Raw genomic sequence first — 25,002 nt, 5'->3', positions numbered from 1 at the left:
CTGCAGTGGCCGACCGCCTTGCCGCGGCGGGCGCCGCCAGCAGCAGTGCAAGCGCCGTCGCCGGCGTGTCATCGCATCGTCGCCGCCGCCTCATCACGCCGTTGCTGGCGTGTCATCGCGTCGTAGCCGCTACCCTTGTTATGCCACCGCGCTGGCCTCGCACCCCGCCATGCCGCGGCGGCCTCTGCTGCCAACGCCGCGCTGTCGCCGCCGCCAGCTCCCACGCTCCGGCCGGATCTAGCCAAGGCAGTGGCGGAGCCAGGATCTCTACACGCCTAGGGCTCAAATTAAAGGCTAAAACTATCCATGAGGACCATACAATGCATACACTGTTGAAAAAAAATGCAAGACTGAAATACAATTTCTAATCATACAACGAAGTTGAAAAAAAATGCAAGACTGAAATACAATTTCTAATCATACAACGAAGTACAGTAAAAGTATAGAAAAAAACAAGATTAAACTAAATATGTCAAGTTGAACTAAATGTGTCAAGTTGATCTCTAAGCACTATACAATAATATTTAAAAAGTTAGCCACATATATCTTAGCAAGTTCAATGACCTTATCTTCATCATAATTGGTAAAAGAATTCCTTGGATCAAGACAAGCAATGCATCTTAATAGCCGAGTAGACCTTTCAGCAAAGCGATTGTTTAACTCAACAATAATTTCATCAAGTACCAAATTAAATATTTCATTGCTGAAATGATGCAAGTTACAAATTGTTTCTCATGTTTCTGGGTTGAAGTGGACTCACTGGATTGGGACTTGGTAGAATGATTTTAAAGTTCTATTCCTCTTCATCTAAAAAATCAAACCAATTTCTAATTGAGACTAATTGCTATCAAAAGAAGAATAAGGATGTTGGATGCAGATCGAACATCAAAGATTAGAGAGGACATTGACCTAGATTTGGTGAACCAAGCTTTGAGGCGAGGTGGATGAGAAAGGGGAACTACGGAAGCGCTGCTAGCCCGCTGCCGTCGGCCCGTCGCCGGCTCGACGCCAATGCGCGCGCCGCTGCCGAGACACGCCTCCTATGCGCGCTGCCTCCTTCCATCGATTCGCGCCGCTGTGGCACGGGTGCGCCGCTCCCTTCCGCCCCGATGCGCAGCGCTGATGCCGAGGAATCGAGGACAAGCGGGATGCGGCGGCGCTGCTGCGTCTGCGTGATGGGGAGAGCCGAGAGCAAGACGAGAGGAGCTGAGGAGGTGGGGACTAGGGTTGGCTTTTCTACTGGGCTGTCTACTGGGCTGGGAAGACTGGGACACCTGGGGCCTGGGAAAGGCCATGTGGGGCTAGGCCAGACGAGTAGGGCTGGACCATGAGGATTTGTAAAAATTTGAGAAATATATGGGTATTAATTCACTAACGATTTTGCTATGAGTAGGGCCCGGGCCCAAGCTGCCCTAGGCCCAGTTCCGCCCCTGAGCCAAGGGATGGCCAGATCCGGCGAAGGCAGCGCCGAATCCACCGTCTCCTCGCCAGGATGGGCCGCCGCCGTTCGCCGCCTCTCCCGCGCCTGATAGTGGTCGCCGCCATGGAGGAAGCCCCGCCGCCACCATCATAGCTCGCTCGCCGGCTTTCCAACGGCGATGAGGTGGGGGAGGGGGGAGAGGGAAGGTGGCGGCGCTGCTAGGGTTTTCACCCCCCGTGTTGCTAGCGCGTGGGCAACGCGGGGGGTGGGGGTGGGAACGGGGACTTCCTAAATCAAAGTGATGTCCACAGCCTTTTGTTCAGCTTTTGAAACAAGATTATCATCGGATTTATTGCATACTAATAAGTACTGATACTCACTGTTGCACTCCTACCTCAACAATCAACATGATACTCACTGATTAACCACCCAGAGGAGCTAATTACTAAATTAACAAGGTGTGTTTATAGATGCTATTCTCGTCATAGTGCTTTTTTTTCCTTGTGTGTAACCTAAATTTTGAATTTGCAACATTAAATTTAAAGCTGGTTTTGAGATTTCTTCATCGAAGTTTATTTTCAGCATTTGCTTTTTGATCGTTAAGAACACGTATATAAAAACAAATTACTTTTAGTTTATAAATATATCGTTTGACTTGTTTCGCGAATAAACGAAACGGATGGTCCGCTAGAGGCGGCCGCAGTCGTAGTCCGCATCACGGCGCGAGTCGCCGCCGAGGAGCGCCAGGACGGCGACGCACGCGAGCTTCACGGCGAGCCACCTCGTCGTCAGCAACGTCCCGATGGCGAAGCTGTGCAGGCACAGCGTCGTCGCCCTCCGCCGCCTCTCCGCGACGTACTCGTCTATCGCCGCGCCGACGGCGTCGTCGCGCAGCTGCTGACGCGGCGGCGCCCGGCCATCGCCGGCCGCCGCCGACGACAGCGAGCGGGCGAGCACGACGGCGTCCTCCAGCCCCGCGGAGCCGCCCTGGCCGATGAAGGGCCCCATGGCGTGCATCGCGTCGCCGGCGACCGTCACCGCGCCGCGCCGGAACCCGGCGAGCGCCACCTGCCACGGCGGCCGGTACCACACCTTCGTCAGCGTCCAGCTCGACGCCGCGTCGCACCGACGCACCATGTCGGCGACCTCGCCGGGGAGCTCGTCGACCTTCTCCAGCACGTACTTCCTCGCCGCGTCCTCATCAACGTCCGTACGTCCTGGATCGATAAACACGTTCTTGACAAAGTTAATTAATTAGTCACTCATCTCCGTAATTCTTAATTTTGGACAGTGATATTACTCCTATCTTTTACCATATTTTTCTATTGTACTCCCTCCATTTCACAATGTAAGACATTATAGCATTTTCCATATTTATATTAATGTTAATGAATCCATTATATATATATATATATATTCATTAGCATCAATATGAATGTGGAAAATGTTAGGATGACTTACATTGTGAAACGGAGAAAGTAATATACAATAAATAAATAAACAAATTTTTATTTTTATTACAGTACTTTGTTTGATAAATTTATATATGTTTGCTTTAGTATCATCAAACTAAATATTTTTAAAAGTTATTAATAGTTAAATTTTTTAAAAAGTTTGACTTCATCTTTATCAAAACGTCGACTATCAAGGAACCGTAAATCCGAATCAAAATATTACAGGACACATGTGTACTTTATAAATTAATTAATGCTTAAAATTAAATTACCTGCCAATGCCATTATTAAACCATAGGTTAATTAATTATACCTGGTGAGGGACTCCTGCTTACGAAGAAATGCAACAGATTTTCGTTAATGGGCACCCGTCCGACGGCAAAATCATCCGCTATGATTTGCGAGAACTCGGTCCCAAACGGGTGCCCCTCTGGGTAGCTCGCGAAGCCGAGGACGATGAAACGAGGGAGCTGCGACGGCGCGCCTAGCCCCACGTACCTGGCCACCACCGAGTTCCACCCGTCGCAACCAATCACCACCTGTATAACATTATTAGAGGACTTTTTACGGTACATTCTACTGCTAGTATATACTAGCAGTATGTGAAAGGGTAGATTTGATACTAGCAGTATGTGAAAGGATAGATTTGGTATTAGCAGTATGTGAAAGGGTAGATTTGGTATTTGTTAAAACTCTTAAAAGGGTTGTTTAATAATTTGAAATTGAGATTTATTTCTTGTGATTAAATTCAATCGGGAGTTCCTGGATCTCGTCGTCCGGGCGTTGTAGCGCTCCCATCGTGCGTGGCGATGGCGTGAGTGGAGGCGTAGCGATTCCTTCGACGATTGGATTTAATCTAGTAGATTGAGTTTGCAATGGGCATGATTTGCATAAGAACACTAGGGAAAAAACTGGTCAGGGATAAAACCACATAATAATGTAAATAGATTTGATCTGTTCACAGCAATGAAGTGGATTATCTCATACATTCTTGATTCGATCAGTTTCTAAGTGTCTGAATCCCTAACACATACCAAGTCCTTAATTCATTGAACTTAATTAAGAAAGAACGGCGGCGCGGCGGCACCGATTGTGGTCGTCGGCAGCTCGCAGAAGAAATTAGCGGCGACGATTGCCCATGCGCGCAGCATCGAGAAAAAAAAAGGGCTTCGACTGGGTGGGCAGCTATCGATCGGATCTGACCAAATGAGGAAACGCGAATTTAAAAAATTACCCCCCCCCCACGCAAATAGATAAAAAGATAAATATACCCTAAACAATTTATACTGCAAGATATTTGGGAGGAAGATCAGATGAATTTACACCATTAGATCAAATATACTGATAGTATATACTAGCAGTAGAATGTACCGTAAAAGTCCTCCATTATTAACTCATAGAATCGATTAATCACACTTATTAATCCACTTCTAATTAATCGACCGATGATGGATCGTTTTAAAATATATACACATTCTATTACCACGAATATAAATAGAGTAAGTTACTATTTCCTCCATCCCAAAATATAAATATTTTTAGTACAATGATAAATCAAACATTTTTAACTTTGACCATTAATAGAAAAAAAAGATCAATCATATAAAATTAATGTTGCTAGATTTATCATTAAACAAATTATCATAATATGTAACTCTTTTTTATTTAAAACATCTTACTTTTATAAATATTGTTTGTCAAAGTAGTATCTCAAAAACTGTGTCAGGATCTTAAAATGCTTATATTTTAAGACGGAAGAAGTATATTTTAGGACAGAGCTAGTAGCATTTGTTGACCTTGGCCTTGATGGTGCTGTCGTCGGCCATGGTGAGGACGGTACAGTCGGTGCCGGGGTCTTCATCGACGGCCACGATGCGGCAGCCGTAGCGGATCGTGTGCGCGGGGACGCTCTTGGCCAGTGCCTCCATCACGTCCTTCCTTCTCAAGCATCGGATCTCCTTCCTACATCTCGCATAGGAGTAACTGATAAGCCAGTTTTTTTTAATATAAAAAAACAACAAAATGGAACTAGTAATAAACTGATCGATGGTATGGCAGAACTGATCGATGATCACGCGTCACCTGGGAGATGAGACGGTGGTCTGGTTCTTGCCCTGGATCTGCCGCACCATGCGAACCCTAAGAAATAAAAGCCCCAGCGAAGAAGAAACGACACACACAGATGAATTGCACCGTCCTCGCCATAGAGGCCACCGTAAGAAGTGATCGATTTATGCTTACGAGGTGATGAGGTTGGCGGTTTTCCGGAGGCCGTCGGCGAGGCCGAGCTCCTCGAGGGCGCGCCACCCGTTGGCGTGGACGTTGAGCGCCACGCCGCCGACACGCAGCGCCTCCGACCTCTCCACCACGAGGCTCCCCATCCCTTTGCTGCATCCAATTAACAGCAGATACACAATTTATTTCTATATATACGGCGTGTTCAGAGTTAATTAATTCCAGAACAAGTATGAAACGACGGCGTACCGGTGGAGGGCGAGCGCGGTGGCGAGGCCGCAGAGGCCGCCGCCGACGATGACCACGCCGTGGACCTCCTCCTCTTCCGCCGCCGCCGCCGCCTTCTTGACGACATCCATCGACGAGGAAGGGAGTAAGACAGTAAGGCAGTGGTTTGGTCGTCAGTTAGCCACGGAACATGTACACAGCCACTGGATTTCTTCTTTGCGAGCTATATATGGCTGTGGCTGCTAGTAGTGCGATAGCCGGAGAGGCCACTAGGCCAGTGACAAATAAATAAATAAATAAATATATAATATTTACTCGACTCATAGGTTCTACACGAAATTGTGCTCACGATGAGCCCCAATATGGTGTTTTGTAATTAGTAGAAAGTAGCCTGAATCGTTCATCTTATTCTAGTGGTAGTAGAAAGTAATCTGAATTATTCATCTTATTTGATCGAATGGTTCAGATTTATTTATAATATTACCCCAGTTAGCGGTAGTAGAAAAATAAAAGAGCATTATTGCAAAAAAAAAGTGCGGAGGAATATAATCGTCATTTAGTAGTGACTAAGTCGTTTAAATTTAATAGTGAATAAACTTTTTTTCTTCTTTTTTATTTTTTTCATGGAATTTGAACTGTGCCAGTGTAATGAATAATGAACTACTAATTTAACCGGGAAAAATATAAATAATAGTTACTCATAATTAATTATGATATTATTAATTTATTTTTAATAATATTGATAGTATAATACTACTGCAGTACCGATCATCTCTCACGATGAGAAACGTCATGCCACTCTAACGTCGCTAGCTATACTAGAACTAGCCGCCTCGACGACGGTGGATAGGACAAATCGTGGATCGCATTACTAATTTCTTCCGTTCTTTCACGGAGTATTTTCCCTCTTTGACACAGGGCAAAGCGGCAAAACGGCAGTGTAGCACCGTTTGCAAATTGACTTATCTCGTTACACTTTCGATCGTAACTTCTAATATCTCGTTTTAGTAAGGATTTTCATTCGTGCAGAAGAAAAAAAATTCCGAACCACTCAAAAGAGCACCGTCTCAGGGTGTGATTTCAATGGTTGTACGTAGTGCGATAATTATTCGAGGATACAATAAGTAAATTAAATGTTATATTCTTTTAAAAAATATTTAAACACAGTATAAACACATGCACACTCAACTCGTAAATTCCTTCATATGGACACACATGCATACCCTACTCTATGAGCATATATGAAACAACACTAAACTATCATATTTTAAAATTAATGAAGTCACTACGAGTGTCTTGCTAACCATAAATGCGAGTACTTATGTTAAGTCTAGGATTTAAATTCGATGTGCCCATCGCCCGCCTCTGCACGCCGCCATGCGCACCTGCGCCGCGAGAGAGAGATTAATTAGGAACATGTGAAGAGTAGGTATGACATGTCTGTCCCTCTAATATTTTTAAAAGAAAATGCCGATTGAATTGTCACACGCACACATGCAGGACAAAACCGTTCTGGATTAGATCGAGAGAGGTAATTCATTCGGTATTGAAAGTTTAGTGCGAGTAATGTTTGGTTTTCGAGTTCAGCGGGGTAATTTGGTCGACCATAATAATTTAGAAGGGTAATTCGTACTTTTAGCTTGCTTAATTAGCTGGCAAGCATAGGACTGGGTCGTCGATCTAGGAGGATGCACACATATGCATGCACAACGTACGGCAGTTACGTCTCGTCGTTTGGCGTGGCATGACCCTGATCCATCATCCGCAATGACTAGCCAGGGTGTACGCGCATGTATACGTACATGCGTACGGCGATCGAATTGGGATTTCGGCTCCGTAGTGCAAGTACGACGTACGTCAGAGGAGGATTGTGTGATCGAGAGGAGTTGACAAAATTGCAGGGATTGTGTGATCGGTGGCCCGGTTTAGATGGCGAAAAATTTTGTTTTGGGGTGTCACATCGAATATACGGACAGATATTTGGAGTATTAAAAGTAATCTAATAACTAAACAAATTACAGATTCTGTTAGAAAACCGCGAGACGAATTTATTAAGCATAATTAATCTGTCATTAGCAAATGTTTATTGTAGCACCACATTGTCAAATCATGGCGCAATTAGGCTTAAAAGATTCGTCTCGCAATTTACACGAACTGTGAAATTGGTTTTTTTCCGACATTTAATACTCCATGCATATGTTCAAATATTCGATGTGATGGGTGAAAAGATTTTGTTTTGGGAACTAAATCTGTAATTTATTTTGTTATTAGTCTGTGTTTAATACTTTAAATGTGCCGATGTTTGATGTCGTGATTCCGGTATTTGCATAGTATGGGATCGTTGGTACCAGGGTATATGCAAGATTGTAGTAAAAAAGATGGGGACGATGATTTTTATATAGGTTCGGACCCCTTATCTTACCGGTAATAGCCCTACATCCTGTTGGCCGAAGCCGGTCGTTGCTCTTATTTACCATAATCACACCAGTACAATATTTGGGGTAGTCTATCTAACTGTTGTCGACTTGGCGGTCTGAAGTGTTGACACGTAGTCGACAACAGGGTAGTCTTCCTTCTCGAATCCAATAATCACACCAGTACAATATTTGGGGTAGTTTATCTAACTGTTGTCGACTTGGCGGTCTGAAGTGTTGACACGTAGTCGACAACAGGGTAGTCTTCCTTCTCGAATCCGCATCCGGCGAGATCAAAAGACAGTGCTATATCTCTCCTGACGGTATCCGTAGGCACCGTAGGGGACTAGCCATGTTTATCTCTGAAGTCGATATCTAGCGTCTTGTCTTGGCGTATGTTGGCTTGTATGTTGCTTCGTGTCCCCTCTTCTCTTAGGGGCTTTGTATTTATACCCATAGGTGTCGTGTCCCCTTGTCCAAGTAGAACTATGGAAACCAATATGGATACAATGCGAGTAGTCCTTGTCGTTTCTATGTAGAACTCTAGTTGTCTTTCCTTATCCGGAACTTCTCCTATATCCGAAGGTTGTTTCCGTATAAAATATGGTATGTGGTGGGTACTGCCGAGATTTAGTCAACTACTATTAAGTATGTGGTATCCATAACCCTGACAAAAAATGTGTCTGTATATTTGATGTGGCACGCCAAAATTTTTCACCCCTATAACTAAACAGGGCCATAATAGTTACGTTATTTCTATCCACCTTGTGCTCCGAGACTTTGCTCACTAGAAATTGTCCGTGCTCGTCAGGAAAAATATATCCATGCACGGACAATTGTAGTGCACTGTACAACTATAACAATATTGCCAAGCTCAAAATCAGAGGAAAAATGTCTTCTACTACTCCGTGCTTACTTTCCATGTCCTTATGGAGAAGATGAAGAAAGACATGGAAAAAGTATTTTCTCCGTCCCATTCGTGGGTTTCTGTGCCCAACGTTTGATCGTCCGTTTTATTGAAATTTTTTATGATTAGTATTTTTATTGTTATTAGATGATAAAATATAAACAATATTTTATGCGCGACTTATTTTTTATAAATTTTTTAAATAACACAGATTGTCAAACGTTGGATATCTAAACTCACAATTACACTTAAAATGGGACGGATAATACACATAGAGCAATAGAGTGAATGCCGCTGCCAGCCATTACTCCTGCCCCCACCGTATCAGTCCAGTGTTATCGTAGCACACCCTACTTCAATAAGGTATTACCTCGCATAGGGAATGGGATTGGATTCATTCACTTGCATTCCTAGATGCGCAGAAAGAAAGATTTGGTGGTGGGGGGCAGACATACTACGAGAAACGAGATAGAGCACCAAATACGGGAATTTTTTATTTATATATTTTGTATTTTGTAACTTATAAAATTATATTACTGTTTTTAACATTAACAAAAATATATGATTTTTAAAAATTGCTCTAATAGAGAGCGATTTATGTGACGTGGCAGCACGGGGTTCAGAAATATTTGCATTTAGGTCCTTCTCACCCTCTAAATGTAAAATTTAGAGCAACACATAACACATAGTACTTGCACGATTTGTAAAATTCTCATATGATATTAGATAAAGTTAAAGTTTATATAAAAATTGTAGAGCTCGACGATATCTACAACTTTGTAGTTCATAATTTTTCCATTCAAAATAATTTATGGGACCAAATATTACTTAGAATGTCTCAGATCTACTTTTACAAATTCTCGGATATACATTTGAAATGGCCTCCGATGAAGATAAAATCTATATCAAAACTGTATAGTTCGACATGATCTATAACTTTGTAGTTGACTAAAAACTATTTAGAAGTTGACCAAAAACTATTTAGAGTGTCAAACAAGCATGACTAATTTTATATTTATAGTGTTCTTCAAAAAATGTTTATATTTTCCTTTAGCCCCCTCTCGTTGGTTTTCACTAGTCTGAAAATTACTATTTATTATTTGACACTCTAAATAGTTTTGGATGAATGAGTGGTCAAGTACAAAGTTATAGATCTCAACGAGATCTACAACTTTGATATAGAGATTGTTTCCATAGGATGTCATTAAAAATGTAGATCTGATAATTTGCAAAAAAAAACTGAGATATTCTAAGGAATATTTGGACCCATAAATTATTTTAATGGAAAAGATATCAACTACAAATTACAGATCACGTCGAGCTCTACAATTGTCATATAGACTTTAACTTCATCCGACATCATATGAGAATTTTACAAATCGTACCAATACTACGTGTTATGTGTAGAAAAAAAAACTATATTTAGACCTAAATGCAAATATTTCTGAACCCCGTACTGCCACATCACATGAATCGCTCTAATAATTTTTAAAATTCGTCCGAATAGAGGGCGAGAAGAGTATATTTTTTTATCAATGTTCAAAAAAGTAATATAATTTTTTAAATTTAAAACTAAATTAATATATAAATAAAATAGTCCCAAATAGTGGCTGCTCACTGTGCTCTTACCGTCTTATGGCCCACGCGCTAGCCAACAGGTCTCGTGCACACATTGAACCACCTAGAAACTATCCTTCTATCCCATTTTAAGTGAAGTTGTGGGTTTTTGTGTTCAACATTTGACCGCCCATATTAGTTGAATTTTTTTATTATTTTTTTTGTTGTTATTAGATGACAAAACATGAATGGGGTAGGAATATAATTCAGAAATAACCAAAATTCGGAATAAAAATAAGGAATATTGAAAAAAGGTCGATCTATAACATAGTACGAGATTAAATTTGAAATAAAAACTAAATGAATTCCAAAATTGGAAAAATAAAAATGATAGTTCATGCGAAAAAAACAATTTAGGAATAACTAAAATTTAGAATAAAAAAAGAATATTGAATGAAGGATCATCTAAAACACAACACAAAATCAATTAAAATTTGGAATATAAAATAAAAAAAATAAGAAATTTGAAAAATAAAGATAAGTGTTATATGAATAATATTTAATAAAATAACTAAAAGTTAAAATAAAGAAAGGAATATTTAAAAAATCCATGAAAAATTAAAATGTGCACTAGAAAAATTAATTAAAATTCAAAAATAAAAGTAAAATAAATTTTAAAAATAAAATAAAATAAATAGAAAATAAAATAAATTCCGAAGTTAAAAAACGAGAGTTCAAGTGGAAACACAATTTAGAAATAATAGAAAAAATGGAATAAAAAAGAAATATTAAAAGTAGTTCATCTAGAACATACCAGCGGCAAATGACATAAAGAGAGGGGAAGACATTGGGCGAATAATAAAGATATATGATGGTAGCGGTTGACTTGATTTTTCACTTTTTGTCATTTTTGATTTTCTTTTTTACAAATATACCCCTTACAAAGGACCCTTTTCCGGCGCCAACGCCGTTTCCCTAGCCTCCTCGGATAAGCTAAGTCACTTTTGTGAAGGGGAACAACGTCTATGTTATTGGCGCCAAGGACCTATATGTAATCTTTTTTCAAAAAATAACGATTTGTAATATTTTTTTTTTTTACAAATAGGTCTTTGGCACTAGCGCCATTTGCACCAAGGGCCTATTTGTGAATATATTTTTATTATACATAGGGCCTATTTATTATAAACATGTACTTTTTATTTATTTTTTAATATATAGGTCTTCGGCGCAATTACATTGGCGTCGTCTCCCTTCACGTTAGTGACTTAGCCTTCATGGAGAGGGTAGGAGGATGACACCCATTGGACCACGGTGCCAATAACGTTGGCGCAGTGAAAATGGTCTATTTTTTAAATAAGTTTTTTAGGGTTTATTTATAAAATAAGTTTTCAGAAAGGTTTAGAATGTGAAAAATCCACAGCGGTTGATGGGTATCAAAAACTATAAAACGAAACTCTAATGATGATCAGATTCGATTTTTAGAATCCTAACGACGAGTAAGAGAAGGGGGGCATGCAGACCGTGAAGGAGTAAGGTCGCGATGGTCGGCAGAATTTCTAGAAAGTATAAAAAGAAAAAAATGATCATTGATATTTAAAATCCTAAAATGATAATAAAGAGGAGTGCAACGGGAGGATCGTGAATGAATATAGTGACAGCATTTTGATGAAATTTCTAAAATTTATAAAGACATAATTCGATAAGGAAATAAACTCTAATCTTATTTTTAAAAATCCTGAGGAGGATAAAAAGATACCATGGCAGGTCAGAGAAGTAAACAAAGCACGTCAAATAAGTAATGAGTGATGACCGGTGTGATTTTTAAAAACTATAAAATTAAAAACCTGAAGATGAAGATGAGAAGGTTTGATTTTTTAAAATCCTTATTCATCTATTTATAAATTTTAAAGAAAACCGTGTAAAAAAGTTAGGTTATTTTGCCTGGGAGTTCAAAAAGAAAGTGCAAGAATCCCCGCCAGGATAAACTGGGCCAGGATTTTCGGGCAGTTTTGGTTTGATTGAAAAAAACATGCCCTACCAATTTATTAGTAAATGCAATAGTTTATGTGTTAATTTGAATTGAGATCAAATATTTGGTAGTGCCCCTATCCTATTTGGTTATATTCTATAAGTTTCTTCACTATATTATGATAATTTGACTTTATATTAATAGCAATCCAAATGTTAGCCAAATAATTTTACTCTACTAATATTTTGGTAGTGCTAAAGCTTATCTAGAATTTGGCATTACCAATGAATTTGTGGGGTAAATAACCAAACAAACCCTTCATTTTTTTCCCCAACGGAGGACAATTTGGACGCCGAGAGACGAGCCAAACCCCACAGCGCTTCACTCTTCTCTTCCGCTCCCCACCGCCTCCTGCCCACCCCCATCGCCGCCGCCGCGCCCGCCGCCCGCCGCTGCCACCGACGACATCGACGACGCGTAGTAGGTTCTTTCTTTTCTCCCTCTCTCCGAAATCCGGTTCGTTTCCAGCGCGTGATTGCATATGTGCGTGCTGAGTACTTGAGTTGACTAGTTGAGGTGATTTGGTCGTTCTTGAGGGATGTCTGATTGCGGCTAAGGTCCGGATCTGTGCGCTGTACTTGGGGCAAAAGAGCAAATAATTTCCCTTTGCTTGTGTAATCTTGCTTGTGCTATCTCAAAGATCACTTGTAGATTCCTCATTAGTTGCGCAGTCAATCAATCAAATGCTTCGTAGCACTGCCACACCAAAAGGGGAGAAACATTTTTTTTGGGCCCATTCAATTTGATCTAAGGTGAATTATGTAGAGAGATTTATGCTTCTCTGTTTCAAATAGAGAGCTGTCGACATGTTGGGAAGAATGATTCTTCAGATGTTTAATGAGATGGTTCACTGCAACAGATGGCATTAATTTATACTGTAAAACCGTATGTCACCGGCCATCTGGAGCTGGGAAATTTGCTTGAGGCGTGTGGCTGTGAGATTTTCAGCTTGATTAGAGAGGCCCATGGTTGTGCCATGGAAATTTCTTGATAAGCGTGCGTATAAGTCATGAATGCAATGCCTTTTGCTGTATTTATTCCATTTGGGTGCATATAGAATTATGGGACATTTCACCACTAATGCGTTTGACAATTTTTGCAGTTTAAGTTTTCCATCTATCTCTGGAAATGCATCCCCCTCTGACATTGCACAGGCATCCTATGTGCGCTGAGGTACCTTGTGTAATTTTCTCGAAACTGGTTAGTGGTTACTATGTAGGCAAAAACTAATTGTAGAATTTGTTCTTCCAGATTATCGAGGAGTTCCAAAAGTGCCATCTGGATCACCCTGTGAAGAAGTTCTTCGGAGAGTGTACAGACCTTAAAATCAAGCTAGATCGCTGTTTCCGACAAGAGGTTATAGCTTATCTCTGCTTGCCCTCTTTTACTCATTCATATGACCGACTTGCGATTTTCTAAGATGAAATCCTTCTCCTGAATACCGCATTTTGGACTTACGAAATTCAGAAAGCTTTGAAGAGGAAGGCTAACTTCGAAGAGAGCAAGAAATTCAAAGAACAGCTACTTGCCTACAAGAGGGAGATTGCAGAGACAAACCAGGAATGAGCTCTTTAACGCTTATGCTCCTTGTTCGTGACAATATGACCTCAATCTTGTGAAAGAAAAGAAGTGTTCCCTTTTTTGGTTCTGTATGTGATCTTATAAATGCTACAGTAATACTCAGGAGCACAGTTGGCCGATTGGCATCTAATGATCGGCGCTAAATAGTTGTTGAATTCTCTATTGATCTTGGATTCTTGGGTTATGCTGCCCTATTGTTCATGGATGATGCTTCTGTAGAATTCAAGCTCTGAACCGGTTGTAGAGTTGTAGACAGATACAAGTATTGTTCTGTGCTTGTGTGATCTGTTGTTGAGATAACAACTCTTTACATGAATCCAATAATGTGAAATACTTCTCTGCTGCTGTGTGCCTCTTCCAGTCTTCCTTTCCTGGAAATGCTGCTAACCATAGCTGCTGGTCAAAATTGTCTCAAAACTCCAGAAACGGTATACTCCATCCTTTTTTTTTAATATATGGCGTCGCTGACTTTTTGAGATACATTTGACCATTCTTCTTATTCAAAAAAATATATGTAATTATCATTTATTTTATTTTGACTTAATTTATTATCAAATGTTCTTTAAGCATGACTAAAATATTTTTAATATTTGTACAAAAATTTTGATAAGGCGAATGGTCAAATGATTGTCAAAAAGTTAACAACGTCATATATTAAAAAACGGAGGTAGTACTAATTAGTTGATCATAGTTTGGATGTATTGAGAATGTTATGCATGTGCCATGCTCGATGGATCTCACTCTTAAATTGGCTAAGGCCCTGTTTGGGGGAACTTAAGATTATAAGAATCTGCTGGTTGGTAGCCAGCTTCTAAGAATCTGGAGAAGCTGGGTTTTCCAGCTTATAGGTTCTAGTTTATTTTTTGGATTCTACAACTATAGATTCTCATAATCTGAGTGACAATCTGTACTGTTTGGGGGAGCTGAAGATTCTTGGAGAAGCTGCAGCACCTAGAAGTTCCCCCAAACAGGACCTAATTATCGTATGGTGATCAGTAAAATTCATACAGACCGGTTCACTGAAGTTTTCTGAGCCTTTCAATCGTTCAGAACTGTTGCAGGATAGGCCGTTGGATTGTGCAGAATTGAATGTTTGTTGGCATGCGAAAATTGGGATAAACTGTTTAAACAAGTCTATACTGCTTGAGTTTCCAACATGACCGGCCGATTTTTGAAGCCTTTCAAAAGCGTACGGTGAGGCAAAAAAAATTCAATATAATCATAGTAGAGCATAACAATAAAAAGTATCATCATCTCCTTGCATTATGTTCTGTTTGGATGATTATGTTTTTACCTGGATCACATTACTGTACAAGTTAATGAAGGGAAAAAAACAGCTACAAGTTTTGTTTGGATGATTGTTTTCAAATTGATTGTTCTTTTTTCTTTTTTCCAATACAGGAGAATATATGACGAAATAAAAGCCGTGTAGTAGGTGGCAAAAATTTGATGGATTCTATCCGACACAAGCGTCCATCAATTTAGCGTTTTCTGATAGTTTTTTCAGAGCGATTTGTTTTTTAATAGACGGTGTTTTTTTTCTTGCGAGGTTTTCTCAAACCATTTTTTAGAAATGGCACGTTTTTCTAGCAATTTTTTCCTCGCATGTTTTTTTTTAAAAAAGTTTACCGACGATGGAAATAACTTTTCTCGCACTTTTCTTATTTTTTTATGGAAGATGGAAAACCTTTTTAGAGTGTTTTTTTTGCGCTTTTTTCTGACTTTTTTCTCACGCCTTTTTTTTGAACCGTTTTTATTTTCTCATGCATTTTCTCTTTTTAAATAGTTAGATTAGATTAGAGATAGAAAACAGATATATACTGATTTCTAACTTTGTTTCACCCATTCTATTTTTTTCTCGCGTGCATTTTTTAATTCATACGAACCAGCTTTATATTTTTTTTCGGGTCTATGGTTTTTTTGGCCACTTAGGGGAAACAGACATTTTGTTGTTGTTGTTGTTGTTGTTTTTTCTTTTTTTTCATTTATTTTTTGTGGTTTTTCTTTTTTTTTATGCACTTTCCTGCCTTTGTTATCTCTCTTTTATTATTAATTTTTTTTAATAAAAACGACCTCAAATACCTTATTGCAAGATTGTAGGGACTTAAATGTAAATATAAAAATTACAGAGACTCAAAATGCAAAAGTACATACCCAAAAATTAAAATCATATAAAAATAGAATGCTCTCGACATGTAGGTTCTGTTTTTGCAAACAGATCTCCAATCCGCCTGGAGGAGAGGTGCCTTTTATTTTTCGTTTTTAAGGGGGAATCGGACATAGAGTTGGATTTTTTTTCGTTTAGAGACAGAGAATCGGACAAATTCTTTTTTTTTTAATTTTTTTTCGTCTTTCTTTTTACCCGGAGTCGGATTCGTTTCAGATCCGATTTTTTTTCTTTTTTTTCGCCCCTCTTTTTTTTGGATCGGACAGGTTTAGTTTTTTTTCCCCGGTTTTTTCTGGATCGGATAGATTTGGTTTTTTAGGCCGGTTTTTCATTTTTTCGCCCTTTTTTATTGGACAGTTTGGTTTTTTTCTTTTTTTTCCGCCCGGTTATTCGTTTCAGATCCGATTTTTTTCTTTTTTTTCGCCCCTCTTTTTTTTTTTGATCGGACAGGTTTAGTTTTTTTTCCCCGGTTTTTTCTGGATCAGATAGATTTGGTTTTTTAGGCCGGTTTTTCGTTTTGTCGCCCTTTTTTATTGGACAGTTTGGTTTTTTTCTTCTTTTCCGCCCGGTTTTTTTACGGATAAATCTGGTTTTTTTGTCCGATTTTTTTGACGGACGATGGAAGCACATCTTATTTTTTAAGTTGTAGAGATTTAAACTTGTATTAATTTAATGAGGTTTATAGAGGAATATAACCACTTTTATAATATCAAATTAAGTTTTATTAGACCTAACATTGATTGAATATATCTATAATAATATTGTTATATTTTTCTATAAATTTAATCATACTTATTTAAGTTTGGAAAAAAAAATCAAAGTCTTCTCCCGTTTCATATTATTAGTTATTTTAATTTTGTCTAGTCAAATTTAGAAAAAATGATATACCAACATTTTTAACACAAAATAAATATATTGTCAAATTATATTTAATGTTTTATTTGATAAAATGTTATAAATGTTGTTTAATTTTTCTATAAATTTAGTCAAGTTTAAATAAGTTTGATAAAAAAAATCAAAACGACTTATAATAAACTGAGAGGAGGATAGTAATATGTACTTAGTAATATAGTACTCCCTCCGTTTCAGGTTATTAAACGTTTTGACTTCTTAGTTTAATTAATTTGGTAGAAAAAAGTAGTAATATTTTTAATTCAAGACTAATATATTATAAAAATTTATTCAATTATTGATTTAACGAAACTATGCTGCTGTTGTAAATATTATATTTTTTCTATAGAGTTAGTTAAATTTAAAATAGTTGACCAAAAGCAAAACTTCTATCCTGAAATGGAGGGAAATGGAGTACTATAGTACATTGCAACGATTATTTTCTTTTATTTTTCGGTGTGTACTCGTCGTGCAAATCAAATCACAGCAATGCATGATTCGCAAAAAAGCCTCCCCACACTGCCTACATGACGTCAGCGGTTCTTGCCCTCACCTCTCGATTCTTCTCCACTCGAGCAGAAGACCGGAATCAGCTCCCGTACCCTGTTTGTTACCCATGGAAGCGAAAATTCCCCTCCTTACTCCTCACACCATGGGGAGATTCCACCTCGCCCACAGGTATGTGCTGCTATATGTCCATCCATCGCCTTTGGTTTTGTAATAGCAATCGCTCCCTACTTGCTAGGATTCTTCAGCCCTCGAACTGGATGACGTTAATCGATCAATCGATTATCTAGATAACAATTCTTCCTCATAGTTAAGGTAGTGTCTGGCTACTGCCTACTGCACTGCGGTTTCAGCTGTTAAGGTTTAGTGCCCTCAAGGTGTTTGATGGATTGCCTCTGAGCCTGGAGGGTGGCTGCCTGGGCGAATCTTGATGTTTGGAGCTAGCTAACCTCAAGAAATTTCTCTGTGTGTGTGTGTGTGTGTGTGTGTGTGTGTTCCTCTTGGTCTTAGGGTTGTCCATGCGCCGCTGACCAGATCGAGGTGCTACAATAATCTTCCTCAAGAACATGTTCAGCTGTACTACTCGCAGAGGGCCACAAATGGCGGCCTTCTGATCGCTGAAGCCACCGGGGTCTCGGAGACTGCTCAAGGGTATCCAAACACACCGGGTATATGGACAAAGGAGCAGGTGGAAGCTTGGAGGACGGTTGTGGATGCAGTGCATCAGAAGGGTGGTGTTTTCTTCTGCCAAATCTGGCATGTAGGGAGGGCATCTACCAATGGTATTATTATCCATATCATTATCTTCCTACAAGTTTGGATATATTGAAATTTTTATGAATGCGTGTTGCTTGATGAATTTCACTCTTAACTTGGTTATTGCAATGGTAAATTTCATATGGGATCAATAAACTGAAGTTTTCTGAGCCTGCTTGACTTTAATCCTTTCAAAAGCAGTTGTGGCATTTCATCTTGTAGGATAGGACATTGGAATATTTAGAATATCAGGTTGTTTGCATGTGAAAATAGTGTCAACTGTTCAAATAAGTCTAGAATCGGATCGTTACAGAGGTCACAGTATCATCAAACACCACATATCAAATTGACATGGCTGAATTCTGGTTTCTTTATATGAAGCCATTCCCTCTGTTTCCACAAAAAAAAAAAATCAAACTACGGCATGGTGCTTCTTTCTCTGAGTTTAGTCTATCAAGGTCTGTAATGTTTTTATGTGAAGCAAAACAGTCAAACTTTCATATGAGTTGCATTTTGCGTGATTGTCAGGTTCCTCTGACAGCAACATTTGCAGATTATCAGCCCAATGGACAAACACCAATTCCTTGTACAGACAAGAAAATCACTCCTACAGTTCTCAAAGATGGAACTGTCGAGGAATTCTCTGCCCCAAGGAGGCTAAGAGAAGATGAGATCCCCCAAATTGTTGATGATTTCCGAATTGCTGCTAGGAATTGCATTGAAGCAGGTACTTCCATAATCTATGCATCTTCATATAACCATTCCCAATATTTTGTTGGCTAAACTGTAGCATTGTACCATCATAGTTGTAACTTGCAAGAATTTGGAGTCCAAATACTGCTTTTGGCTAGCAGTAATTTACCTTTTGATGAACTTCACGGTACCATCCAACTAGAAGTTTTAATTTGTTACATCCATGATATTATAGGCTTTGACGGAGTTGAAATCCACTGCGCATTTGGGTACCTAATTGAACAGTTCATGAAAGATGGTGTCAACGACAGAACTGACAAGTACGGAGGAAGCATCGCAAACCGTTGCCGCTTTGCTCTAGAGGTAATCCAAGCAGCCATCGATGAGATCGGATCGGACAGAGTAGGTGTCCGTCTCTCGCCATACTCAAACTGCCTGGACTGTTGGGACTCAGACCCAGATGCACTTGGCCTCTACATGATCCAAGCCATGAGCAAGCTGGGCGTTCTCTACTGCAGCATGGTTGAGCCTGAGGTGGTCAAAGTAGACGGCAAGGTGCAGATTCCTTACAAGCTATGGCACTTCAGGAAAGTGTTTGCTGGCACTTTCATCGTCGCTGGAGGATACAACAGAGAAGAAGGCAATAGAGCAGTGTCTCAGGGTTACACAGACCTGGTAGCATATGGTAAATGGTTCTTGGCAAACCCGGATCTGCCTAGGCGGTTTGAGCTGAATGCGCCTCTGAACAAGTATGACAGATCGACGTTCTACACTTCTGATCCAGTTATCGGGTACACCGATTACCCTTTTCTCAGTCCTCTGTGAGTATTGCATTTGTTTTAATTAAGCGAGAAATTGCAATCCATTCCTCAGAGCTCTTGACTTGGAATCACAATAAAATTAAATTGATTTGGTAACAGTACATAGTAAGTTATCCTCAATTGCTACCAACTGATAGGTCTGAAAGAGTTTACAAGAATTTTATTGTTCATGTCATGCATCAGTATTGTGCTGAATCCAATTCTTTCTCCCCTACGGTTGCTTACCTTTCCTTGTCAATCCTTTCTCATATGTTCAGAAGCTTCTGAACATAGTATCGCTATGTTACTGCATTTTGTTCCATTTTATGGGGAAAAAAAATAGGCCATGGATGATCCCTTTTTCTTGTTTTTCAAACTAGGTCATTGAAGTCTGTTGCATCACTTCGATCAGCAAGATATACACAGTTTTCCATTTGGCCTTTTACAATCCGTGTTTTTACAGGGCTTGTTCCTCCTCATCAGACTTCCCAAAACCCTCTCTAACAGTGTGCTATTTATACACATGGATCAAGAAAAGCCCCCCAGCTCTTCAATTGCAGATATCTATACCCCGAGTTCCGCGCCGCCGTCGCTGTCGCCGTCTGCCTGCCTGCACCCTCCATCAGAGATCTTCACCTCATCAGGTCTTCTTTCTACTCTCCTCCATCCATGAAGATCATCTCCCTGCATTGCATTGCAATCTTCTCATCAGACAGTCAGGCCCGTGGTCTGAGATGGCCATGGAAGATGATCTGCACCTTCCATGGCCATGGGCACCAGCTCGATCGATCGTCTTCTTCCTTTAGCTTTGTGTGAGCCAGCCAAAGTAGTCAGCAAGTAGCTCAGTAGTATTGCCTGTTGTTGTTACTGCTGCTGCTGTTGCCGTGGTGATTCGTCCTCTCCTTGTCGACCCGCGCCTTGCGCACCGCCTGCTGGATCTGCCGCTCGTGCTCCCGGAGCATGTCCTCCATGTTGCCGCCCGGCGGCACCAGCGGGCCGGAGTAGTGGATCCTCTTGTTCCTCCCTCCGAACCCCTAATGGCGTTAGAGTTCATCACCATGTTAGCAAGAATTTGATTAGTAAGTGGATTTTTGTCGCTCGAGGAGATATCTCTCGATTTGTGCATGATGTTTCAAAAGTCATAAAAAATTAAAAAAAAATTATCAAGATAAATCAATATTTGATATATCTTTCTACAAACATGCAAGTTGAATTTTGACTTATACAATTCAAAACAAAAATTTGTTTTTCTTTTCTATTTGTATGAGTCAAATTTAAACATGCATGTTTATAAAGTGATATATCACATATTGATATATCTTACTCTTTTTTTTCAAAATTTTTGATAACTTTTTAAGCGACATGAAAAAAAAAAGTAAGCATCCCCTTGAAAACTACTCTGGTGCAACAGCGACAGCAACAGGCAAGAATGTAAGAATGGTGGTGGTGTGGATGGTACGGTACGGTACTCACGGTGGCCGGAGCGGCGGCGGAGAGGTCCTTTTGGTGGGTGGAGCTGGAGCCCGGCCGGTCGAGCGCGTTGGCGGGCTCGGCGACGTCGAGGCGGTTGTAGCGGGAGTTGGCGTGCCTCGCCGCCGACGAGCTCGGGTGGAGGTCGGTGCCGCGGGAATGTGCGTACGACCGCTGCGACGTGAGCTGCGCGCCGCCGGCGACGGAGTTGGACACCCTGACGGAGGCGCTGGCCGCGCGTGACGTGGTGGCGCGCGGGTCGCCGGTGGCGGCGTGGTCCTTCCTGTACCACGTCGACCCGAACCCGCCGCTCTGCATCGCCGCCGGCGGCCCCGCGGCCGCCGGCGGCTCCATGCGGAACCCCGGCACGCTGTCCTCCAGCGAGCTGTAGTGGTGGCTCGCGCTCCTCGGGTTCACCACGCGCGCCGCCGCCGCCGCCTGCCTCCTCTGCACACGTACGCACCCACAAAGAAATTTGACGACGACGACGACGACGCCGGCGGAGGGGAAGAAGACGATGAATTCGGAATGAAAGAGCTACGTACCTGGTGATCTCCTCCAACGGCGTCCTGCGCCGGCGCCGCCGCCTTGGACTGCTCGTTCCTCCCCGGCTTGACGGACATGGAGCCCTTGCCTCCGATGGCCGCCGTCGCGTTTTGCCTCATGGCGGCCTCCTTGCCGCGGAGCTTGGCGTCGTACTCCTTGCTCGGCGGCAGCTTGGGCAAGCTCGCCGGGTCGCACGCCAGCGGCTTGCTCCTGAAGAACTGAGCAGCAGCAGAGGACACGAGTACGTGTCAGAGATCCATGCGAGCGAGGAGAGGAGAGGGAGGGGAGGAGAAGGGGGTGCATGCTTACGTCGCTGTCGAGGGCGGCGGCGGCGGTGCCCCGGTCGGACGGCTCGATGGCGAGCAGCGTGTCGAGAAGGTCGAGCGCCGGCGGCGAGAAGTCCCTGAACGTCTCGGCGATCTTCCGCCGGTACGGCCGCTGCGGCTTGAACAGCGTCACGTCCGGCAGCTTCGCCTTCGCCCAGTACTCCTCCGACGGCGACCCGCACAGCTTGAAGATCTTGTGCAGCTGCTCGATCTGCGTCGATGATCAGCAATGGCGCCGAATCAGATGCCCGATCCCATTTCATCCATCCATAGATAGATGATATATATATTTACCTCGGTTTGGCCGGGCAAGATGGGCTTGCCGGCGAGAAGCTCGGCGAGGATGCAGCCGGTGCTCCAGAGGTCGACGGCGACGCCGTACTCGGTGGCGCCGAGGAGGAGCTCCGGCGGCCGGTACCAGAGCGTGACGACGCGGCTGGTGAGCGGCTGCGGCCTGGCGGCGTCGAAGAAGGTGGCGAGGCCAAAGTCGGCGATCTTGAGCGCGCCGTCGCCGCCGATCAGCAGGTTGGCGCCCTTGATGTCGCGGTGGAGCACGCCCCGGTCGTGGCAGTGGCGCAGCCCGGCGAGGATCTGCGCCATGAGGCACTTCACCTGCGGCTCCGTGAAGCGCAGCCCCGGCGTGGCGGCGAGGCCGGCGAGGTCGTGGTCCATGTACTCGAAGACGAGGTAGAGGCTGTGGGAGAGGCGCGACGTGACGATGCCCTCGAGGCGGACGACGTTGGGGTGGCCGTCGAGGCGGCGGAGGACGTGGATCTCCCGCGCCATGAACCGCACGCTCTCCGGGTCCATGTTGACGAAGCGGACGCGCTTGAGCGCCACGACCTTGCCGGTCTCCAGGTCCCGGGCCTTGTACACGTTGCTGTACGTGCCCTGCCCGATCTTGTCCAGCCGCTCGAACGTGTCGGCGCGCCGCGGCAGCCACCCCTGCACCACCTCGCCGGCGACGGAGGTCAGCCACGACGGCCACCCGGCGATCACGTGCTCGCCGGAGAACCCCTGCGGCACGCCGCCGGGGACCACCTGCGGGACGTCGACGGTCGACAGCCGGTGGTGGTGTGCGGGCGCACCCGCGGTGCTGTACGACTTGTTGAGCGACGTGATCACGACGACCGGCGGCACGGCGGCGGCGGACTTGGCCTTGGCGTTGGACTTGGCCTTGGCGTTGGACTCCGCCCGGGTGATGACGGCGTGCACGACGGGGGCGACCACCGCGGCGTCCTCCTTGGCGGTGAGCGTGATGAGCTGCTTCAACGACTGGCTCTCCGTCTTCTGCAGCCTCCCCACGGGCGCCGCCGCCGCTGCCGCAGCCGGCGGCGGCTGCGGCGTGAGCTCCTCGGCGACGCTGTCCTTGGAGCAAAGGCTGCCCATCGGCTCCTCCTCCGCCGCCGTACCAAGAAAGAAGACAAAAGAGGGAGAAGAAGAATCTAGTAGGGGTCCTCCTGCTGCAGGAGGAGGAAGAAGAAGAACAAGGAGGAGATGGGCATGGCGCGGCGGCGGTGGTTCCGGCGGGCGGGGGGAGGAATGGCGGCGGCGGCGGCGGCGGGGAGGTTGCAGCAACCGCCGGAACGCGGTCGGGGTGGTTGGGCGCGGGCGCGGGGTTAAGGTCGGCCGTTGGTGGCGGGGGAGCAAACGGGAGGAGAAGAGACGAAGGCGGCGGCGGGGTCTCGGCTCGCCATGCGCGACGCGAGGCGAGGCGAGGCGAGGAGTCTCTCTTTTGGTTTTGGCGCGCGCGCGCTTCGCGCGGGGCCGGCCGTTGCCGCTGACTCGGACGGGGTGGGGCCCACTGGTCGGTGGGTGAGAAAAATGTTGAGGTAGCAGATATACAGTAGTAGTGGCGCGCACGACTGACTCAACGTGCGCGCACGTATAGACGGCTGCCACGCTGGAACCTGGCCGACACGTCGACGCCCGATGCGCAAGCGTTTCGTGCGGGAACCAAGGAAGAAAACCGGATGATGAGGCTTGACCCCCACCTGTCCTGAGATCCTGATATTCTCTTTGACCTGTGTAAATAAATGCATAATGATAGAGATGAAATATTATCTTTTCTTTTAAAAAAACACAATATAAATGTAGAGTTATAGATGTTTACAACGTGTACATACTCACCTCTTATAAACACACACTGCACACACACAACCTATCTATACGAGCATTTTCGTAAGACTGAATCTGTACATCTTGAAATTTACGAAGTCACCATAGGTCTCTATGTTGACGAGTACATCATCGACCACTACAAGAATAATTAGTTAAAATACAAGCATATGTGTTAACTCTAGGATTTAATCTGGATATATAGGTTGATTCTATCACAGCGGACTTCACCAGTTAAGCTACACTCACCTTATCTATTGATCCTGGTAAATAAATGTGTTATAATATTAGGAAAATAAAACATTACTAGTACTATTTATTTATGGTATCTCTAGAACATGCAAAGAAACACAAGATTGACATTTTGCATAGGTTTGTGATTTTTTTTTAAGAAAAAAAATATAGCAATGGCTTCTGGAGCTTCGCACTGACATGGCAACAAGGACGTAAGGTACCAATGATGACGTTCACCAGTAGTTGTAGCCAATTTTAATTATTTTCAATAAAAAAAATGGTGGGAAGACATGCTGCCCATCACCTGGAAAACACAAGATTATCTGGTTGTCACGTACTCGTACACGGTACACGTGCCGGCTCACGGGCCGGACTTAGACACCTTCTGGTATAGGCCCAGCAGGCCCGCATCTTGATGTCCACATAAACAGACGAGGCCCATAAGGCCTATACTAGGAATTTTTTTTATTTTTAATTTTTTTTATTAAAAGTTTTACAAAAATAATTTTCCATTTTGAAAATTGACGGAAGTAGTCGCCTACCGCCCTCTGGGAAAATCGCCCTCCCAGAGGGCGGCGAAAATGACGTGGCAGACGGCCGTTCGCTCTCGGGCGACGGCCGTCAACGAAATTTGCAGGCGGCCCCCTTGCCGCCCTCCGCGAGGGCGAT

General features: G+C 43.0%; 4 protein-coding genes across 10 annotated transcripts; 2 read left to right on the top strand and 2 right to left on the bottom strand.

Moving 5' to 3' along the window:
- Nucleotides 1–1,969: 1,969 nt before the first annotated feature.
- LOC107278724 (monooxygenase 1) lies at nt 1,970–5,544 on the bottom strand. The gene is made up of 6 exons (XM_015767831.3): nt 5,359–5,544; nt 5,116–5,262; nt 4,957–5,013; nt 4,671–4,836; nt 3,188–3,413; nt 1,970–2,637 (listed from the first exon to the last, which is right to left on the bottom strand). Exons 1-6 carry the CDS (start codon nt 5,466–5,468, stop codon nt 2,108–2,110), a joined length of 1,236 nt encoding a protein of 411 aa, XP_015623317.1. The 5' UTR covers nt 5,469–5,544; the 3' UTR covers nt 1,970–2,107.
- A 6,972-nt stretch (nt 5,545–12,516) lies between these two features.
- Nucleotides 12,517–14,170, top strand: LOC107276847 (uncharacterized). 2 transcript variants are annotated; one of them, XM_015768675.3, is made up of 4 exons: nt 12,517–12,664; nt 13,347–13,417; nt 13,496–13,600; nt 13,712–14,170. In XM_015768675.3, the coding sequence occupies exons 2-4, from the start codon at nt 13,373–13,375 to the stop codon at nt 13,808–13,810; spliced, it is 249 nt and encodes an 82-aa protein (XP_015624161.1). In that variant the 5' UTR covers nt 12,517–12,664; nt 13,347–13,372; the 3' UTR covers nt 13,811–14,170. The 2 variants fall into 2 exon arrangements, with proteins under 2 accessions (XP_015624161.1, XP_015624160.1); XM_015768674.3 differs by having other exon boundaries at nt 12,517–12,668.
- Nucleotides 14,171–17,352: 3,182 nt separating this feature from the next.
- LOC4329684 (putative 12-oxophytodienoate reductase 8) lies at nt 17,353–20,748 on the top strand. Of its 4 annotated transcripts, NM_001416678.1 has the most exons (5): nt 17,353–17,561; nt 17,901–18,172; nt 18,700–18,873; nt 19,075–19,630; nt 20,103–20,748. In NM_001416678.1, exons 1-5 carry the CDS (start codon nt 17,377–17,379, stop codon nt 20,443–20,445), a joined length of 1,530 nt encoding a protein of 509 aa, NP_001403607.1. In that variant the 5' UTR covers nt 17,353–17,376; the 3' UTR covers nt 20,446–20,748. The 4 variants fall into 4 exon arrangements, with proteins under 4 accessions (NP_001403607.1, XP_025878370.2, NP_001403606.1 ...); XM_026022585.2 differs by lacking the exon at nt 20,103–20,748 and having other exon boundaries at nt 17,925–18,172; nt 19,075–19,761; NM_001416677.1 differs by lacking the exon at nt 20,103–20,748 and having other exon boundaries at nt 19,075–19,754.
- Nucleotides 19,998–24,086, bottom strand: LOC4329683 (probable serine/threonine-protein kinase At1g54610). 3 transcript variants are annotated; one of them, XR_010738997.1, is made up of 6 exons: nt 22,276–24,086; nt 21,965–22,192; nt 21,655–21,873; nt 21,113–21,556; nt 20,398–20,673; nt 19,998–20,323 (listed from the first exon to the last, which is right to left on the bottom strand). XR_010738997.1 is itself a non-coding variant. In XM_066307018.1 (6 exons), the coding sequence occupies exons 1-6, from the start codon at nt 23,368–23,370 to the stop codon at nt 20,293–20,295; spliced, it is 2,196 nt and encodes a 731-aa protein (XP_066163115.1). In that variant the 5' UTR covers nt 23,371–24,086; the 3' UTR covers nt 19,998–20,292. The 3 variants fall into 3 exon arrangements, 2 of the variants coding, with proteins under 2 accessions (XP_066163115.1, NP_001403605.1); XM_066307018.1 differs by having other exon boundaries at nt 20,495–20,673; NM_001416676.1 differs by having other exon boundaries at nt 20,017–20,673; nt 22,276–23,676.
- Nucleotides 24,087–25,002: the final 916 nt, after the last annotated feature.

The sequence above is a fragment of the Oryza sativa genome, chromosome 2 (assembly GCF_034140825.1).
Source record: "Oryza sativa Japonica Group chromosome 2, ASM3414082v1".
Taxonomy (NCBI): Eukaryota; Viridiplantae; Streptophyta; class Magnoliopsida; order Poales; family Poaceae; genus Oryza; species Oryza sativa.
The sequence above is the reverse complement of the archived record's forward strand: the minus strand, read 5'-3'. Positions and strand labels throughout refer to the sequence as shown.

What these genes read in the sequence shown, in the direction of transcription:
- LOC4329683 (XM_066307018.1), bottom strand. Translation starts at nt 23,370, where the DNA reads ATGGGCAGCCTTTGCTCCAAGGACAGCGTCGCCGAGGAGCTCACGCCG. An exon ending in CCGTTGGAGGAGATCACCAG is followed by an intron (nt 21,557 to 21,654) that starts GTACGTAGCTCT and finishes GTACGTGTGCAG; the next exon opens with AGGAGGCAGGCGGCGGCGGC. An exon ending in CCGCCGCCGCTCCGGCCACC is followed by an intron (nt 20,674 to 21,112) that starts GTGAGTACCGTA and finishes TAACGCCATTAG; the next exon opens with GGGTTCGGAGGGAGGAACAA.
- LOC107278724 (XM_015767831.3), bottom strand. Translation starts at nt 5,468, where the DNA reads ATGGATGTCGTCAAGAAGGCGGCGGCGGCGGCGGAAGAGGAGGAGGTC. An exon ending in ACCGCCAACCTCATCACCTC is followed by an intron (nt 5,014 to 5,115) that starts GTAAGCATAAAT and finishes TTTATTTCTTAG; the next exon opens with GGTTCGCATGGTGCGGCAGA. An exon ending in AAGCAGGAGTCCCTCACCAG is followed by an intron (nt 2,638 to 3,187) that starts GTATAATTAATT and finishes TTATCGATCCAG; the next exon opens with GACGTACGGACGTTGATGAG.
- LOC4329684 (NM_001416678.1), top strand. Translation starts at nt 17,377, where the DNA reads ATGATTCGCAAAAAAGCCTCCCCACACTGCCTACATGACGTCAGCGGT. An exon ending in AGATTCCACCTCGCCCACAG is followed by an intron (nt 17,562 to 17,900) that starts GTATGTGCTGCT and finishes TCTTGGTCTTAG; the next exon opens with GGTTGTCCATGCGCCGCTGA. An exon ending in AGGGAGGGCATCTACCAATG is followed by an intron (nt 18,173 to 18,699) that starts GTATTATTATCC and finishes CAACATTTGCAG; the next exon opens with ATTATCAGCCCAATGGACAA.
- LOC107276847 (XM_015768675.3), top strand. Translation starts at nt 13,373, where the DNA reads ATGCATCCCCCTCTGACATTGCACAGGCATCCTATGTGCGCTGAG. An exon ending in GGCATCCTATGTGCGCTGAG is followed by an intron (nt 13,418 to 13,495) that starts GTACCTTGTGTA and finishes TTGTTCTTCCAG; the next exon opens with ATTATCGAGGAGTTCCAAAA. An exon ending in ATCGCTGTTTCCGACAAGAG is followed by an intron (nt 13,601 to 13,711) that starts GTTATAGCTTAT and finishes TACGAAATTCAG; the next exon opens with AAAGCTTTGAAGAGGAAGGC.